The sequence below is a fragment of the Gopherus flavomarginatus genome, chromosome 2 (genome assembly GCF_025201925.1).
Source record: "Gopherus flavomarginatus isolate rGopFla2 chromosome 2, rGopFla2.mat.asm, whole genome shotgun sequence".
In the NCBI taxonomy this organism is placed as follows: Eukaryota; Metazoa; Chordata; order Testudines; family Testudinidae; genus Gopherus; species Gopherus flavomarginatus.
Genome location: NC_066618.1, coordinates 277,714,211 through 277,731,460, shown reverse-complemented (window position 1 = coordinate 277,731,460; position 17,250 = coordinate 277,714,211). Strand labels below are relative to the sequence as shown.

The following is a 17,250-nucleotide window of genomic DNA, read 5'->3' as shown; positions in this document are numbered from 1 at the left end:
TATGCTGCCAGGAAAACTGGATGATTCTCCACCACTTTCCTCACATCTCCATTCCTTATCTTCAGGTAAATCTGCTAATTCCTTAGTAATAGGACTTCCATCATTTATGCTTTGTGCCTCAATTTCTTCTTCACTGGGACAATCACTACTGCCTAAAGCCTGGTCTATGTTGTCCTGTTTCAGATATTTTCCCATCAAATTTGCCTTTTCTGCAAACTAGATTGCAACTGAGCTTTTTGCTTCCTATACTGAGCTCATGAAGGCTTCTTTGGGGGCATCTTTTATTTTCTATAGGGAAAACAGACGGTATTAGGGAGAACAAAAGTCTATGTTGTGCAGTCTTAGAAAGTCATCACATTACATGTTAAGCATTGCAAAAGAAGTAACAGTATTCCTTTTACATTGTTGCGTAGACAGCGGTTTGATAGCTATCTCTGGCATTTCATTAAGTATGTCCTTTATTAGTGCTACTTACACTCTTCAAGTCTTAAAACACAAGGACACTTTCAAAATTACACAATAAAACAAGGTTCACAATATTGCAACTGGGCCCTCACTTCACTTTATTCTTATATCTCACTGACTGACTGGTGATGCTATGCCCCTCATATACCCGTAAGGGCATGGGTGACAGCATTCTAGCAGGCTCAAGGAAAATGTAGTTCTCAGAAAGTCTAGAAGGTTCCATGAGATTCTACAAAAATCAGCATTGTAACATTGTAGGAGGTTAGTGAAAAATGAATCCACATATGGAATACCTGAAACATTTTACTTCACACATTCTATTTTCCCTTCTGTTGATAAGAACAAAAACAGCATCCTGATTCCAGCACGCCCCCCAAGCCCAGCACCCCAGGCAGTCATCTGGGTCACCTGCCCCTAAATCCAGCCCTGATAGCAAGGAAAGAGGCAGACCCTATTTAAGAGCTGGATACTGCTCTGAGCAAGGGGTCCAACCATCACCACATGTACAAAAGACTTTCTGAAGAGAAGAGGGCAGAAGGAAATCTGCCCAGGCTGAAATGCTGACAAACCCTGGACTCACAGAAGAATCAAGATCAAACATGGGGTGGGTGCATCTCAGGACCTTTGGTTCTTTTCAAAGATCCATAACTCACAAATGCTTTCAAGAGTGAAGTTTCTGTGGTTAAGAAATTCCTTTGCTAAGCCCTGGTTCCTTGCTTTCCTGCCACATTGTCCTTGAAGGGGTTAAACAGAAGCACCCACAATCTCAGCAGAGCTCTGGGGGAACACTTGTAAACAATTGGTGGGCTTGGAAGGTCTTGAAACACTCTTTTGCCGGTATAAGCTACATCTCCATTAGGAAAGTTTGCCATCTAGCTACAGCAACAAATGTTTTCTAGTGTAGACAAAGCCTCTGTTTATCTTTTTAGGCTGATAAGCACTAATAAAATACAAATGACTCCAGAAGTTAAAAAAATGAACCTACTGTATTTAGCTTTGGCCTCTAGTTACCTTGCCACTTCTGAGAACAAATTCTTCACAGAGATGCAAACAAAGAAAAAGAAAGAAAGAAAAGACCAGAGCAACAGAATCAGTTATGCTCCAAACTGATTTTCAACACTGTGATGAGATCCCTTTTTATCATTTTTGGAACATTCCCTTTCCCAATTAGAGAACACAGCTGCTAAGAATAAAGTGATGTCTGTTCGATGAGTAGAAGGCACAATGCAGGCACTCACAGCATCAATAGGGGCCATTGTTCAGAAAATATTGCCACTGAAAAAAATTAAATGCTAATGGGACTAATTTCTCATTGATCTTTCACTGTTACACTCTGTTTATTTTGCTGGGTTGTTTGAACTGAAGTGGAGTGTCTTATGTACTTGTAAACCAAATATGGTCACCTAACAAATGCAAAATTGTTTCTATAGACCAGTCTCTCCACTCCTCCCCAATAAGGTACTAAAAGTTTTCTGGATAAATCACATCCCATACTCACATTATAATATTCTTGGTGTGGATGTGATGGCAAGCACATTTCTTCTCTACTTTATTCTGTGCCGAGTCCTTTTATAGTTCTGCTCAGGGAACAAAAGGAGCTTTCCCTGTTACAGAATCCTGAAAGAGAATCAAAAGAACATAGTATTCCAGGTAATGGCACGTTTCCACTGATCAGCTTTCCCCCACAAACATTATGTACTGAAGTTCTTGCTACCAAAAAAGAAATAAGATGTCAGATCCCAGAAGAAGTTAATTATACTTGACTAGCTACCCAGCACCCTGAATTACAAGTATCATGCACTAACATGATTTGCTGAAACCAGAATTCTTTGATCACTTCATTTCTTTTATACCCAAAACCTGCTCTGCTTTCCCAGGGCATCTTTAAAGGCTTAAAGCACTTTTATTCATAATGAACAGGGTTTCATTCTCTTGTTGAGAATAAACTTGCATCTTCCTCTTAATTAATTTTAGTGCTTCAGGTTTTGTAGGTGATGCCACTGCCTAGGAAACATCATAAAGGGTGTGGTGGTGTTTTTACTCTCTCTATCATGCTAACATGATTCCCACTTCTAATAAAACAGCATTTATAAATCTTCTGATTTATATGGGACCTGATCCAACTGTTGTTGAAGTGGACAGAAGTCTTACTAGGGCCTTCCAAGGGAATTGGATTAGACCCACACTGGCCTGTCCACTTTTCACCACAGTGGACCCAGCCCCCTTCTCCTCCTCTTCCCCCTGAGGCCCCATCCTCCGGGCCAGGCCAGCAGCCAGTGGAGCCCAGCAGGGGAGCCTGGGCAGTCATGGGAGGCTTCCCGCATGGACCCTGCACCTACCCACAGTGCGGGAGGCCTCAAGAACAGCCTCCAGTCTATGTCTCCACTCCCCGCACTCCCCACCCGACCAAGGGCAAGTGGAGGGTCCATGCTTGCTCCCCACAGCTGCCTGCATGGCTCTTACCATGACCAGGCTGTGATTCCAAGGCCCAACCTTGTCCCTCAGCCAGAGCTTGGTTGGAGTAAGAGCTGCATGGGCAGCTGTGGGGGAGCATGAGTCCCTCCCTGGGTAGGGGGCCCAGCAGGTGAGGACACTGGTAGGGCAGGGGGCTGCTTCTGCCCCAACCCACACTGGGCGGAGCCTCTGGGGGAGGAGGAGGGGCATGGCCTCAGCAGAAGAGGAGGGGCCTTGGGGGAAGAGAAGGTGCCTCTAGGGAAGAGGTAGGGAAGGGGAAGGGCATTGGGGGGGGAGAGGAGAGGTGGAGCCTCAGGGGCAGGGGGGACACCTGACCCCCTCATTTTTGGGAAGGCTCTGCCAGCCCTGGAACAGGTTGCTCCCTTGAGCTGCTCAGAGCCCTAAGGAATTGTTTAGTCTGCTTATGCCTAGCACCAGTTCTAGCTGCAGCATGTTTGCACATTAATGCCGACTGTGCCCCATCTCTTTCTGCACTGTGAAATCATCTAGGAAAGATACCAAGGGCAGCAAGTGGTGGCGATTCCCTTGTAGTAGGAATCCTGTAGGCCAGCGTCTGTCCACCAGTGGGTTGCAATCCCCAGGAGGGTCATGAAAGGCCTTCAGGGTGTGTGTGTGTGTGTGTGGAGGGTGTGTGTGTTGCAAAGTGTTGAAAATGATATTAGAGGTTAACGCAAAGGAAATCTTGCTCCCTCGCTCCCCACACATCTTCGCCCTTCATGGTCAGCTATTCTCTGTTAGCCTCTCCAAGGACACACAGGAGAAAAGGGGCTGAGGGCAGGGAAATTGCAGGGAGGGAAGCTGCAGCCCAGATGTTGGAGCTGCATGGTACCTCTCCCAGCACTCTCTAGGCTGTGCCTTTATTATTTCTAATAAAAGTCCCTGATTTAGCAAAGAAATACTGCTGAACTCGAATTAATATGCAAATTAGACACAATTAACTCAGGCCTTAACAGATACTGGGAATGGCTGGGTCATTACACTAATTGAATCTATTTCCCTATGTTATGTTCTCCTCACACCTTCTATGGGTCATCTTAATTATTACTTCAAAAGTTTTTTTTTCCTCTGCTGACGATAGCTCATCTCAATTGATTAGACTCTTCCTGTTGGTATGCGTACGTCCACCTTTTCATGTTCTCTGTATGTATAAATATCTCCTGTCTGTGTGTTCCATTCTGTGCATCTGAAGAAGTGAGCTGTAGCTCCCGAAAGCTCATGCTGAAATAAATTTGTTAGTCTCTAAGGTGCCACAAGTACTCTTGTTCTTTTTTTAAAATATTAGTAATCCCTGGGTTTGCTTTGTGTAGGGGGTCTGTTCTTCCACTGACTCTCCCAGCTTCCATGGCTGGCTTGGAGCTGACTCTCACTTTCCTTCAAAAAGCAACAGAGAGTCCTGTGACACTTTTAAGACTAACAGATGTATTGGAGCATAAGCTTTCGTGCGTGAATACCCACATGCATCTGATGAAGTGGGTATTCACCCACGAAAGCTCATGCTCCAAAACGTCTGTTAGTTTATAAGGTGCCACAGGACTCTCTGTTGCTTTTTACAGATCCAGACTAACACGGCTACCCCTCTGAGGCTTTCCTTCAAGTTACTCTTGACACTTGAAAGTGCTGTTCTCGGAATAATAGCACTCACACACAGATACATTTTCAGTGGTTTTCTCTTTGGCCTAGTAAGGCCTACTGGCTGGTTGAGATTCCCATGACTGCCAACATGACACAAAAGAGTAATTTCCCCAGTGAATTAACTATAGATCCTGTAGCTTGGTTTCTGATTTCTGGAATATACAGACAGGAGTCAGTCAGCAAAAATACACAGGGGCTGATTCTCTTTTCTCTTACGCAGTTTTACATTAACTTAAATGGAGTCACTTGCGATTTTACAGCAATGGAAGTGAGAGGGCAACCAGGCCCTTCATTTACTGTTAACAATGGGGATGAATGGAGTCTTGGAGTGAACATTCATAGAGTATGGAAGTAAAAACTGAAAGAAGTTGGCAGTGCTATGTATATGGGAGCACTGAGAGTAAATAGCGTTATGCCAAATGTTCCTACATTGTTAACATTATATTCTCCCATCCCTCAGAGAAGCAGGCCTTCCTGGTGTAGTCTATGCACTATACATATGACAAAAAACATGTGTTTGTGTTATATGGGGGAAATCCCATCCCTCTCCTCCATCTTGCAGTGGGAACCAGTGTGGTTCTGCTGTGCAGAGGGTGGGAACAGGATTCCAACTGCTCGTTCAGAAAGTGCACACACTAGTATGCTGAAGAGCCCAGTGGGGTTCTGCATGCATCAGCGTGCAGTGGAGAATTGGGACTGGGACGTTTCTTCAACCCTGAACTGGGAAATAGCAGCTGCTGAGAGGCTCAGCGATTTCTGTGGATTGGTTGGTGAGAATTCCTTTCCCCAGCCCTGGAGAACTTTCCAAGCATGCAGATTGAGTCATCAGATTGGGTCTCACTCCTCAGTGATGCAGTTTCTGTATCTTGGACCCAAATCCTTCAGTCCTTATGGGGGCAAAACTTGTAGTCAGGTCAACGAAGTCATATTCCGCAGCATCCTGGCTATTCCATTAGCTTCGACGGGAACCTCGTCTACATCAGAATTGCAGGACCAGACCTTTCAATTTCGTGATTGGAACGTGTGGGTGGCTGTTGCTCTGCCGCTGTAACATTGAAAGAATGAGACTGGAACACAGGAAATAAAAAGCAGTTGGGTATCTGTGACACCTAACCAGATTAATCTGTTTCTCTTTGATCTTCTTCTCATTCATATTTCTATTTGTTCAGTAACTGATTGCAGCTTAAATCTTTGATCCAGGCATTTGAAACAACCTGCCTTTTTATGCAACAGATAAAACTGGTTCCAGAAACAGTAATGTGACAAAATCAGAGCCATTTGGAAAGAAAACATTATGAGGTTTCGTGTCTGGGAAAACTAACTGCACTAAACACACCAGCAGAAGAAGTACAGGATGCCAAGAGAGGGGGAAAAAACCTCATTATTGTAGTTAAGGATGTGCCAACACTTTAGTCATGAGCCTTTATTTTTAGGGTTTGTTGTTTTTACCTCTACCATAAAACTGACTGAGGCTGAGGCTTAGATTGCAGAACTATGGGCCTGATCCTGACAAGGTAACAATGGGAATTTTGTCATTCACTTCAATGGGAGCAGGATCCAGCTCATGTTTTTAAATGGATGTGCCCCCCTCCTCTTTGTGCATAAGTCATGTGCATGCCCACCTGCCCCCAGCATTGTGCATGCAGAGTAGAAATGCTTTCAAATGTATTGAGGGCTTCTTGGCTCCAAAGCGGCCCATGGTGGGATCACTTTCCCAATTGCACACCCATTTGTGACACACATGAGTGCATGTATGGGAACTTCTTGCACATGCAAGTGGGCGTTGACTTTAAAAAGTTTAGTCCCTAACGTGCTAGCTAATGAGCACATTTTTATTAATTTTTTAATTACAATGATTTAATGTGGAAACTTCTGGCCATCTTGAAGATAGAGAGAAACAAAAATCAGAATGCTCTACTACTGTTGGAGGAAAATCACAATGCAACCTCAAGTATACAAAGGCCTCACGCAGCATCTGTAGCCCTCAGCTAACCAGAAGAGCTAAGGGAGCACTTGCATGGAGATTTCAAAGCAGACTGTCTCCCCTAATGCTGTAGCACAATGGGCTACCAGTGGGAGGGGCAAGGGGAAAATAGATCTGGTTCCTGACACTGCCCCTAAGCAGGATTCATTTAAGTTTGGCTCCTGCAGTGTTAACTAGGACTGCAGGAGTCAGACTCTATTCCTCTCTGGGCTGGTCTACACTATGGGGGGAAATTGATCTTAGATACGCAACTTCAGCTAGGTGAATAACGTAGCTGAAGTCGAATATCTAAGATCGGATTACTCACCCATCCTCACCGCGCGGGATCAATGTCCGCGGCTCCCCCCGTCGATTCCGCAACTCCGTTGGGGTTGGTGGAGTTCTGGAATCGATATAAGTGCGCTCGGGGATCGATATATCGCGTCTAGATGAGACGCGATATATCGATCACCAAGCAATCGATTTTAACCCGCCGATACGGCGGGTAGTCTAGACGTAGCCTCTGTTCTCGAGCTTCCATCTCTAGGCTCTCATCCTACCTGGTTTCCCCCTGTTGAGCTGGTCTGGCTCAGGGTAACAAAGTGACAACTTTATTATGCACACTGAATTTTTTCTAATCTCCATTGTCTGAAACATGCTCAAGGATCATAACCCTGTTTCTGATTAAAAAGCCCCCTACCACACTGAATAGGAAATTAGGATATTCTAATAGCTTTGAGATATCCCATAGATGTTAATAGAAAAGCAAAACCTATAAATAGGACATCATTCACCACTATATTCTATGGCTTTTTAGTGCCATTTATATTTTAGATAGAAATCTCTTTCAGACAGGGAGTGTCATTCACTATATTATTGCCAATGTGGCTCCAATGGTTAGACAATATTCGGCCCCTTGTTTCTGTTAGGAGGAGAGATTGATGGTGGACTCAAATATATTCCTTGGTGCAATCCTGTTGATTTACAATTATGTACAGTAGGTCCTAGTTCCCTGCATATGGTAGGAACAAATAGCAGCTGGAAGTTTCCTGATTCACTATTCCAAGTAGGCCCCCCAAGTCAGTTCTGCACCCAACAAACTCTCCCTGCTACCTCTCAGGGCCACATTCATGAATGCTGCGCTCCCTCTCTGCTTGCTTTTTCCTGGCTTTCTCCTTTTTGCACACACACATTTTGCCAAATGATCCCTTAGGCCACGTCTATACTACAAAATTAAGTCAATCTTACTTATGTCAGCATACAGCCACCACAGTAATTACATCAGTTGTGAGTGTCTGCACTTTGCATCTTGTGTCAGCAATGAACGTCCTCACCAGGAAGGCTTATATTGATTGTCAGTGTAGGGCACCGTGGAACGGCTCCTGAAAGCCAGTAACGGTTGCCATAAGCAACGTAGAATCTACACTGACTCTGTGTCACTCTAATTACATCAGTCTTGATTCTACACTGCTCGTGGAGGTGGAGTTATTAAGTCAGCATAGCAGGGCAGTTAGATCGGTGGGAGCAAAATTTAAGTGTAGACACTTGCATAGTTAGGTCGATGTACGCTGCTTTGTGTCTACCTCACTCTATAGTGTAGACCAGACCTTAGCCTCACTTCTGCTCAGGGCTTGCCATGTGGCACACTACCTTGGGCGGTGCCTTCTATAGTTTCCAGCTATCTCACTGCATAAACGGAATTAGTTGTTCCTTCCACAGAGTGTGAGGGGCCAGTCCTGCTTGGCACATTCATCAGTGTTCACCAGCCTGATGATTATCTACAGAGCAAACATCCACTTGATGGCAGTCATTAACCTTTCCAGCATAATCATATATTTATACAATGCCTAGCACAACGTGGCTCTGAGCAGGTTGAGGACCTCAGCACTACTACAATAGAAATGTTAAATTGCAATAGAACCCTATTGCTTGAAGCCAAACAGGCCAATCATCTGGTGCAGCTATTTATGAACTATGTCTACAGTGGATCCCTTTTTAGTGACCATGGACTTGGCCTTACATGGTGCTGAGCACTCCAGTGAGGCACTGAGCACCTTGGACATCCACTGAAGCCCTCAAGGGAGCATTGAACCCTACCAGTATAGTATGACGATTATATTATTTCACAGAACAGCTTCACTGGGATGAGAATTTGCATACTGCAATGTTCTGGTAACAACTGACGGCCTTCATTCTAATGCACAAGAAACAGGGTCCTCTATATTGCAACCGGTGTTTATCATTTGCTTTTTATAAAGAAAAGAACTGAGAGCCTGAAGGAGAGAAAGGAAATGGAAAGAAAAAATATCCAGAAAAGCCCCACAATATTGCCTTAAATACCCTTTAATCTATTCTTGTTCCTACTGTACACTCTCACTGGCATTTCAGGGACCATTCTCAAGAGTGTGATTTATTGATTTAAAGACTAGACTGTGTCTGGCTCTATGGAGCACACAAGGAGGAGAGAAGACACAAGGAACCGTCTGCTCCTGCCCCTTGGCTTGGAGGCCAGATACCATCCCAGCCTTTGTTCTCAGAGAACATGAGGAGAGTTAGAAACTAACTTCAACTATGATCTCAGCTTCCCAAAATAGAATGAGAGGGCACAAATACAGCAGAACAAGAGCACCTCCCCCGCTCCACAGCAGGTACCAGGACTGGCCCCTCACAGGATGGAAGGCATGCTGCACTGTGCCTGCTTCAGGTACGATTCCTTGGGGTGCTTCTGCTGGGGTGATGTGCCTCTGCACGTCCAGCTAATTGCCATTGGATTGGCCCCTAAAGCTCCACTCTAGTCCTTACATCTCCTTCTTTTTACTTTTTTAATGAGAAAAATGTCATCCTGGTTTCTCCCAACTCTGGGACAAGAGGGGGGTGATGGCTGTCATGAGACTCTCGCTTAGGGCACCAGTACCTGTGATGCTGGCCCTGCAACACCCTTATTATTTACCTCTGCTGGAATGGGGAAGGGAAAGGGAGGAGATTTTAAATAAGTTGGGAACAAGGACAAGTCTCAATTACGTACAGTGCAGTTGCCAATATACTATAGGTATTTCAGTGGGAACCACGCAGGAGTTCTGAAATGGCACAGACATATGCCATGCATATAGTAACCCCGGATTAATTAAATAACATTCATTTTATTTTTTGTAAAATTTAAACCTTGGCTTTTCTATAAACAGGGCAAAAATCATTAAGCTATTGGTGGTGGAGGTTTATTTGTTTGTTTGCTTATAAAGTTTCTAAAGTTTGAAAAATACTTAGCGTCAAATTTCTGTCATTTATTGCTTAAGTTTTTGCAGTAACAGATCCCCAGGTGCCTATAGTTCTGCCCCTGGGCAAGTGCACTGCTGAATCACTTTAGGTGCCTATCTCCCACCTAAGCCCTCAGTGATTCATGAACCAGGGGAAAGATAGGTATTCAGCTATCTAAGACGCATGCTGGGCTGGTCCAATTAGTGTGCTCAGAGACAGCCTAACTCCATGCAAAAGAGCTGGGGGGGGAGTAGGGGAGGGGCAGTAGGGAGAGGAGGAGCAGATGCCGGAGAACAACCGCCACCCTTATAATGTTTAGCCCAATGGTTAGGGTACTCCACTGGGATGTGAGAGACTTCTGGGTCAAGTCTCCCTGCTGTCTGAACAGAAGAGTTTTGGATAGGAATCTGCCATCTCTCAGATGAGTGTCCTAACAACTAGTCTATAATGCTTTCTCTATCCCAGATAATGTTTAATTACTACTAAAAATGGAACAAGTTTCATAGGAGAGATTGAAGAAGCCCCACATCAGACTATTCTGTAGCCTAATGGCTGGGCCATTCACCTGAGAGGTGGCAGATGCCTGTTCAAAGACCCTCTCAGAGGCAGAAGGGGCACTTGAACTAGGGCTCCCTGCTCCCCACCTGGATTGGTACCCTTGCCCAACCATTAGGTTCTAGGACAGCACCCCTATCTGCTGCCCTTAATCCTGGCTGCTTCCTGTGGAATTAGGTGACTTATGATCAAGCCCCACACACAACTTGGGCAGCTAAATGACCGTCTTCCCCCCATTTGTGAATCACAAGCAGAAATAGGTGCCTTCCTGAACCCAGATTTTGACATTGAATTATAAAAGAGGGGAGGGGCTTAGCATACACCCCTCTCCTCAGCATCTCCCATTGGCTACCCTGGGTGGCTCCCCAACATGCTGGTTTTGTGGATTGCATTCTAAGGCAGGTATCTCTCCCCATTCATCGTATAGGAGCCTAGGCACCTAACTCAGACTTTGTACATTGCACTGTTGTTCACCAATAATTTTATAGGCACCTAAAAGTTAGGTGTTGTGACACTCAGCATCACAATACCTGAGTCCTTTCTGTGGATCCAGGCCTTTATCATTCCATGCTTCTTCTTCCCCATCTATAAAATGGCTATAACAATACTTGCCTCCTTGTGAGGCTTAATTAATTAATGTTTGTACAGCACTTTGAGATCCTTGGGAAGAGGAAGCTAGAAAAGAGAAAAGTATTATTCATCTTTCCTAATCATAGAAATTTAGAGTTTTCAAACTCCTTGTTAATGTTACAGTCCCTGCCATACAATGCTTGCTCAGTCGTAAGTGAAAGATCCTGAATCACCACATAACTTGGAAGACAAATAGTAGAAAGGAGTGACGGTTTGTGGGCTTGTTACTAAGATAATGGTCCTTTCTACCTCTTGAATATAGATTGGGTAATGGCTGTGCAGAGGCCTCTGTGAAATGCCCAAACAGCCTCAGTCCATTGTCAGTGTTGCCAACTTTTGCAATTTTTGATATTTTTCTTAAAGCCTCAGCTCCTACAGTTAGGTGATTGCAGGAGAATTTCAGCTTTCACTAACAAGGTAAGTTTCTAGCTCTCATAGCTGCAAAGAAAGCTTGTAAATGTCACATGAGTGCTCCCTAAAGGCTCAAAAGCCTCAGGGCAAATAAACGAACATGAAAATGTATTGTTTTTGCATGTCATGATTTTTAAGACAGCCTCATGACTTTTGAGCACTGGGTATGGCAAGACTGCCTGTTGTTTAGCCACATGGCACAACTGCCATCAGCTGGCAATCTCAGCAGATATTTCAAAAACAGAATAAGCACAGAGGGAAGTGTCCCTGTTAACACAGCACTGGGACATACTGGCAGGGCCCAGAGGAGAAGCTTGCACAGCCTAGGACAGTGGTTCTCAACCCGGGGTACTCGTACCCCAAGGGGTATGCAGACATCTTCCAGGGGGTACATCAACTCATCTAGATATTTGCCTAGTTTTACAACAGGCTACATAAAAAGCATCAGCGAAGTCATTACAAACTAAAATTTCATACAGTCAATGACTTGTTTGTACTGCTCTATATTCTATAGACTGAAATGCAAGTACAATATTTATATTCCAATTGATTTATTTTATAATTATATGGTAAAAATGAGAAAGTAAGCAATTTTCCAGTAATAGTGTGTTGTGACACTTTTGTATTTTTATGTCTGATTTAGTAAGCAGGTAGTTTTTAAGTGAGGTGAAACCTGGAGTAGGCAAGACAAATCAGACTCCTAAGAAGGATACAGTAGTCTAGAGAGGCTGAGAGCCACTGACCTAGCAGTATTTGAACTGGAAGGCAAACATGAAGTAATAGGCTCATGTACCTATTGGATTCCGGGGTAATAGGCTCATGTAGTAAGAGGCAGAGAGGCATAACTGGTTCTGTCCCACAAGGTGCTGTGCACTCTAGGCCAAGCGCAGTTGAAAGCCACTGGCCTAGGACACTACTGTGCTTCTTCCCCAGGTACGGGGCTTAGAGCAAAGATTCCCTAACAGGAACCACTTTCCATGTGCACCTTGGACTGCATGGAAACAACCTGGAACATTCCTTCTACTTTGTGATAAGTGAAGTTTCACTGTATTCACTATACATTAGTGCTACTGTATTTATTTAAATTCACTCATCCCTTAAAAAGAATCATTTCCATTGTGTTGTTTAATTGTGTCTATATGGCTTAGTCTATGAAAAAATAAGCTTGTATTTCAGCTGTCACCAACATTGCCCAACCTACTTCCCTACCAGTTATTTGTTTCAGTACCTTATTACACCTTGTAAAACTAGACTGAAAGCTCTTTGGGGCAGGAGCTGTGTCTCACTGTGAGTATGTAATTCTTCTGCCAGGTAGAGCCAGCAGCAACCAGGGTTGGGTTCTATCTCTAGGGCTTCCTTTCCATTGATACGCCACAGAACCAGCTTGAGTCCCTACCCAATAACCTGGGAAAATTACACACCACCCTTTGCACCTGTAGAGGCAATACTTACCCACTCGCAAGCACAGAGTCTGAGTGTAGAAAAGAAACATTTTAATAAAACTCATAATAAATCCTATTTAGTGCTATTCTTTGAACAGTAGCAAAAAAACCCTTAGTGAGGCTATGCTACCTCCTGACTAGAATAGCTCCCACCGTTTACTCTTATAGAGAGCTGGCATTCAAGCCCCTGGCTTAACAAGGTTCTTTCAACCGACGGTGACCCCCCCCCCATTTGGGCTAGGTTACATAGAGTCCTGCTTTCCTGTTTTCCTACAATAATTACAACATTGGTAACTGTATTTCACTACCCCTGCATACAGTACTAAGGTGATTTGTAACCCACCACCAGCCAAGTCTGTTGAATATGTTAACAGAGCAGGAGCAAATTGTATTCACATAAACAGACCCAAAGTCTCTCCCCCTCCCAGCTAGCTGTCAGGGAAGCATTCATTCAGACCCTGCTTACAAGTATGTACACACAGCAAAGGAAAACCTGCAGCTGTCCTGGACTAGCCAACTTGGACTTGTGGGGCTTGGGCTGTGGGGCTGTTTCACTGCTGTGTAGACTTCTGAGCTCAGGCTGGAGCTCCCACTCCAAAGGGTCCTAAAGCCTGGACTTAAATTCAGCTGGAGCTGTCCAGAGTGGACAAACCCACAGGGTTGAAGCCCTTAGCCCTGGCACCTCCTGCAAGTCTGAAGCCTTGAATCCCGGCGCACCCCAAAGGGATGAAGCCCCAAACCCTGGAGCACCCTGTGGGGCTAAAGCCCTGAGCTCTGGCATGCCCTGCAGGGAAGAAGCCCTGAGGCCCAGCACTTCCTGGGGATGAAGCCCCTAGCCCTGGCGTGTCCCATGGAGCTGAAGCCCTGAGCCCTAGTGCCTCCCATGGAGCATGTTTCTGGCTTGCTCAGCCCCTGTCCCTGGCAGTCGGGACAGGTTGGGGAACGGAGGTGGCCAGCTGCTAATCCCTCCCAGCTAGGCTTTCTCTCAGGCAACTGCCATGCTGCACAGAGGCAGCAACCAGGAGCAGCAACCTTCAGCGGCCATGAGAAGTGGCTCCATCCTGCTTCCCACCCAGGCCCGATGCCAGAGAGAGGGGCCGAACGTACCGAGACGAGGGTGCAGCAAGAGAAGGACAGAGCCCCCCACTCCCTGGCAGATGGGGCCAGGAGAGCGTGGCAGCCTCGGACTGGGCACAGGGTCGTCACTAGGAACAGGTTCCCTGGCCTCGACTCAGCCAGAGGTAGGGGTGCTGTCCATGCCCCGCCCTCCCCTGCTGAGGTGTCCAAGAGCTTCGGGGAGACCCTGGTGCTGTCAGTCTCCCTGAGCCAGGGCTCGCCCCAGCCAGGCCTAAAGGGGTGTGCTCCCCACTCCTGTGGCCCCAGCCCCCCAGGAGCCGGTGGGATTGGCTGGCAACATGTGGGGTGGTCACGTGTGCCCCTCTTTACATTGTGACCCCCCGTTCCCCAGTATCAGGAGGCACGAGTCATCTCTGAAGGCACGAGTCATCTCTGATTGTTACCACTCAAGAAAGAGATGTTGGAGTCATTGTGGATAGTTCTCTGAAAACATCTGCTCAATGTGCAGCAGCAGTTTAAAAAAGCTAACAGAATGTTAGGAATCATGAGGAAAGGGATAGATAATAAGACAGAAATGACATAATGCTGTGTAACAGGGCATCCTTGGTCCTTCTTCTGTCTCAGTCGACAGGCTACTCAGAGACACTTGTGTGACAGAGCGCTATGTATGAAAGCCTGAGTCAGCACTTGGTTCACTTGCCACTATATAAATCCAGGGTATGCCCACACCTTGAATACTGAGTGCAGCTCTGGTTGCCCCATTTCAAAAAAGATATATTAGAACTGGAAAAAGTACAGAGGAGGGCAACAAAAATGATTAGGGGGATGGAACAGCTTCCATATGACGAGAGATTAAAAAGACTCGGTCTGTTCAGCTTATAAAAGAGACAACTAAAGGGAGATATGATAGAGGACTATAAAATCAAGAATGGTGTGGAGAAAGTGAATAAGGAAGTGTTATTTACTCCTTCTCATAAGAGTCAAATAGAAATAGACAAATAGACAAAAGGAAGTATTTCTTCACACAATGCACAGTCAACCTGGGGGATTTGTTGCCAAAAAGGCCATCTCAGAAAAGAATTAGAGAAGTTCATGAAGCATAGGTTCATCGATGGTCAGGGATCGTGGGCAGCAGGTGACCTGCTGGCTCGGGGAGACTACCCCTGCCCCTGCCTCCCACCCGTCGGCCCACTCCTCCCATCCCCCTTCTCTCACCAGAGCCCAGAGCCCCCTCCCCCGTGGCCACCAGCCCCTGAGCACTGAGCAGGCAGGCGACCCTCCAAGTGCCAGGTGGGCCATGGACCCCTGAGCCTTGGGGGTACAGGCAGCCTCCCAGCCCCCAAGTGCTGGGCAGCACGTGGTTCCCAGCCCCAGTGCCCTCAGGCTCCCCCGAGCACAGGGCAGGCAGCCCCAGTGCTGGCAGCCCACCTTCCGAGCACTGTGTGGTGCGACCCCAGTTCCCAGGGGCCCTCCAGCACTGGGCAGCCCCAGTGACCCCAGCCACCCCAAGTCCCAGCTGCAGGCCAGCCACAGCCCCCTAGCCCTAGCCCCAGCTCCAGCCCCAGGCCCAACCCACTTCCCTGAAGAGGAGCAGCTAGCCTGTCTGGGCTGGGGCCAAGAGGGAAAGGAAAGCAGGAGGGGGCCTTTAGGGGAGAGCCACACTGGGCTGTTTGGGGAGGCACAGCCTCCCGCAGCCTATGATATGCACCGCCCATGTCTGGGATACAACCCCATGCTCTGTGTATCCCTAAACCTTCACTGCTAGAAGCTGGGACTGGATAACAGGGGATGGATCACTCAATAATTGCCCTGGTCTGCTCATTTCCTCTGACGCATCTGGCAGCAGACAGGCAACTGGGCCGTTCTTATGTTCATGTTCTGTCCCAGCACCAGAACCACCCTTCTGAGTCTGTACTATTGTAGGGGCTTTGTGGTTAGTGACAGTGGCTCAGTTGGAGTGGCAGTCCCTCCTTATCCAGACTGTAAAGAGAAAGATAGGCAAAGTGGAGAGATCAGGTAGGGGAAGGGAACTAGCCCGCTGTCTTCCAAAACCAGAGGAGGAGAGTGGAGAGACGAGACTGCCCCCCGGAAGAAATGGGAGGTAAAGGGCTGGGAGGAATGGAGTTGAAAGCGGATTTGGGTAGATTTCAGCTAGCGCTGGTCTGGGGAGGGCCTGTCTACTGACGCATCTGTACATGCCAGGAGGTGGAGAGGGATTAAGTGGCGCGCAGAGCAGGTGAGCCTCCCTCCAGGTGCCTCCTGCTACGGACCCTCCTGTGGGCTGGAGGTGGCCAGGGAGCCGCAGGAGCTGACGGGTGCCTGCAGCACAGGGGCTGCCCCTGCCTCCCCTCCACGTGCCGCCCGCAGCAGGTGAGCGGCGGCGGGCGGAGGTGGCGCCTGGGATCAGGTGAGCGGCTGACAGGCTGCCCCCGGCCGCGCCGCTAGGCTAAACGCGGGCTTTGCTCCGCCCCCCGGCGCAGCTGGCGGAGCTCGGGGCGCTCCCGGGGCGCAGCCCTGTCCTGTGCGGGGCTGTAGGTCGGGCTGTGCAATCACATGGTGCGCTAAGAATGCTCCAAAGATGGCGGTAGCGGCAGCGGCCGGCGGCGGCGGCGGCCGGGCGCAGCAGCGGAGCGGCTGGCTGGAAGTCCTGGTGCGGGACCGCTGGCACAAAGTCCTGGCCAACTTGGGCGAGGATGCCCTGGTGCTGAGCTGCGAGGAGCGCGCCGACGGCGCAGCCCACAACGGCGTCGGGTCCAGCGGCAACGGGGCGCCCTGCCGAGGGGCTGCCGCTGGCCGCGGGAGCCAGCCGGGCGCCGCGGGCAACCCCAGCGGGGCGGCCGAGCCCCCGGGCGGCGGCGGCGGCAGCAGCCCCAAGGCGGGGGGTGGCCCCGGGGTGCGCACCGCCTTCACCGAGCTCCCCGAGCAAGTGCCCGACGCCATCTCCAACAAGAAGCGGTGCGTGAAGGTGCAGAAGCAGGAGCTGGGCGGGCTGGGCATCAGCATCAAGGGCGGCAAGGAGAACAAGATGCCCATCCTCATCAGCAAGATCTTCAAGGGGCTGGCGGCCGACCAGACCCAGGCCCTTTACGTGGGCGATGCCATCCTGGCCGTGAACGGGACGGACCTGCGGGACGCCACCCACGACGAGGCGGTGCAGGCGCTCAAGCGGGCGGGCAAGGAGGTGCTGCTGGAAGGTAAGGGGTTAAAATGGGCCCGGCAGCTCCCCCTTCCCCGTCCGCGCACGGGGAGGCCAGGGTCGGCCAGCGGGGCAGGTGGGGGGTGAGCAGAGGGGAAAGACACCGTGACTCCAGCTGTGCCCCAGCCACTTTCCCTGCTCCCGTGAGA

The 17,250-nt window shown here is 48.1% G+C and overlaps 1 protein-coding gene across 1 annotated transcript in view; it reads left to right on the top strand.

The window, feature by feature from the left end:
* The first annotated feature begins 16,394 nt into the window (after nucleotides 1-16,394).
* Nucleotides 16,395-17,250, top strand: part of SNTB1 (syntrophin beta 1) — a 179,395-nt gene continuing 178,539 nt past the window's right edge. The window contains exon 1 of the mRNA XM_050940966.1: nucleotides 16,395-17,099. Within this exon, the coding sequence (XP_050796923.1) occupies nucleotides 16,484-17,099 (616 nt within the window). The 5' untranslated portion in view covers nucleotides 16,395-16,483. The remainder of the gene's footprint in view (nucleotides 17,100-17,250) is intronic.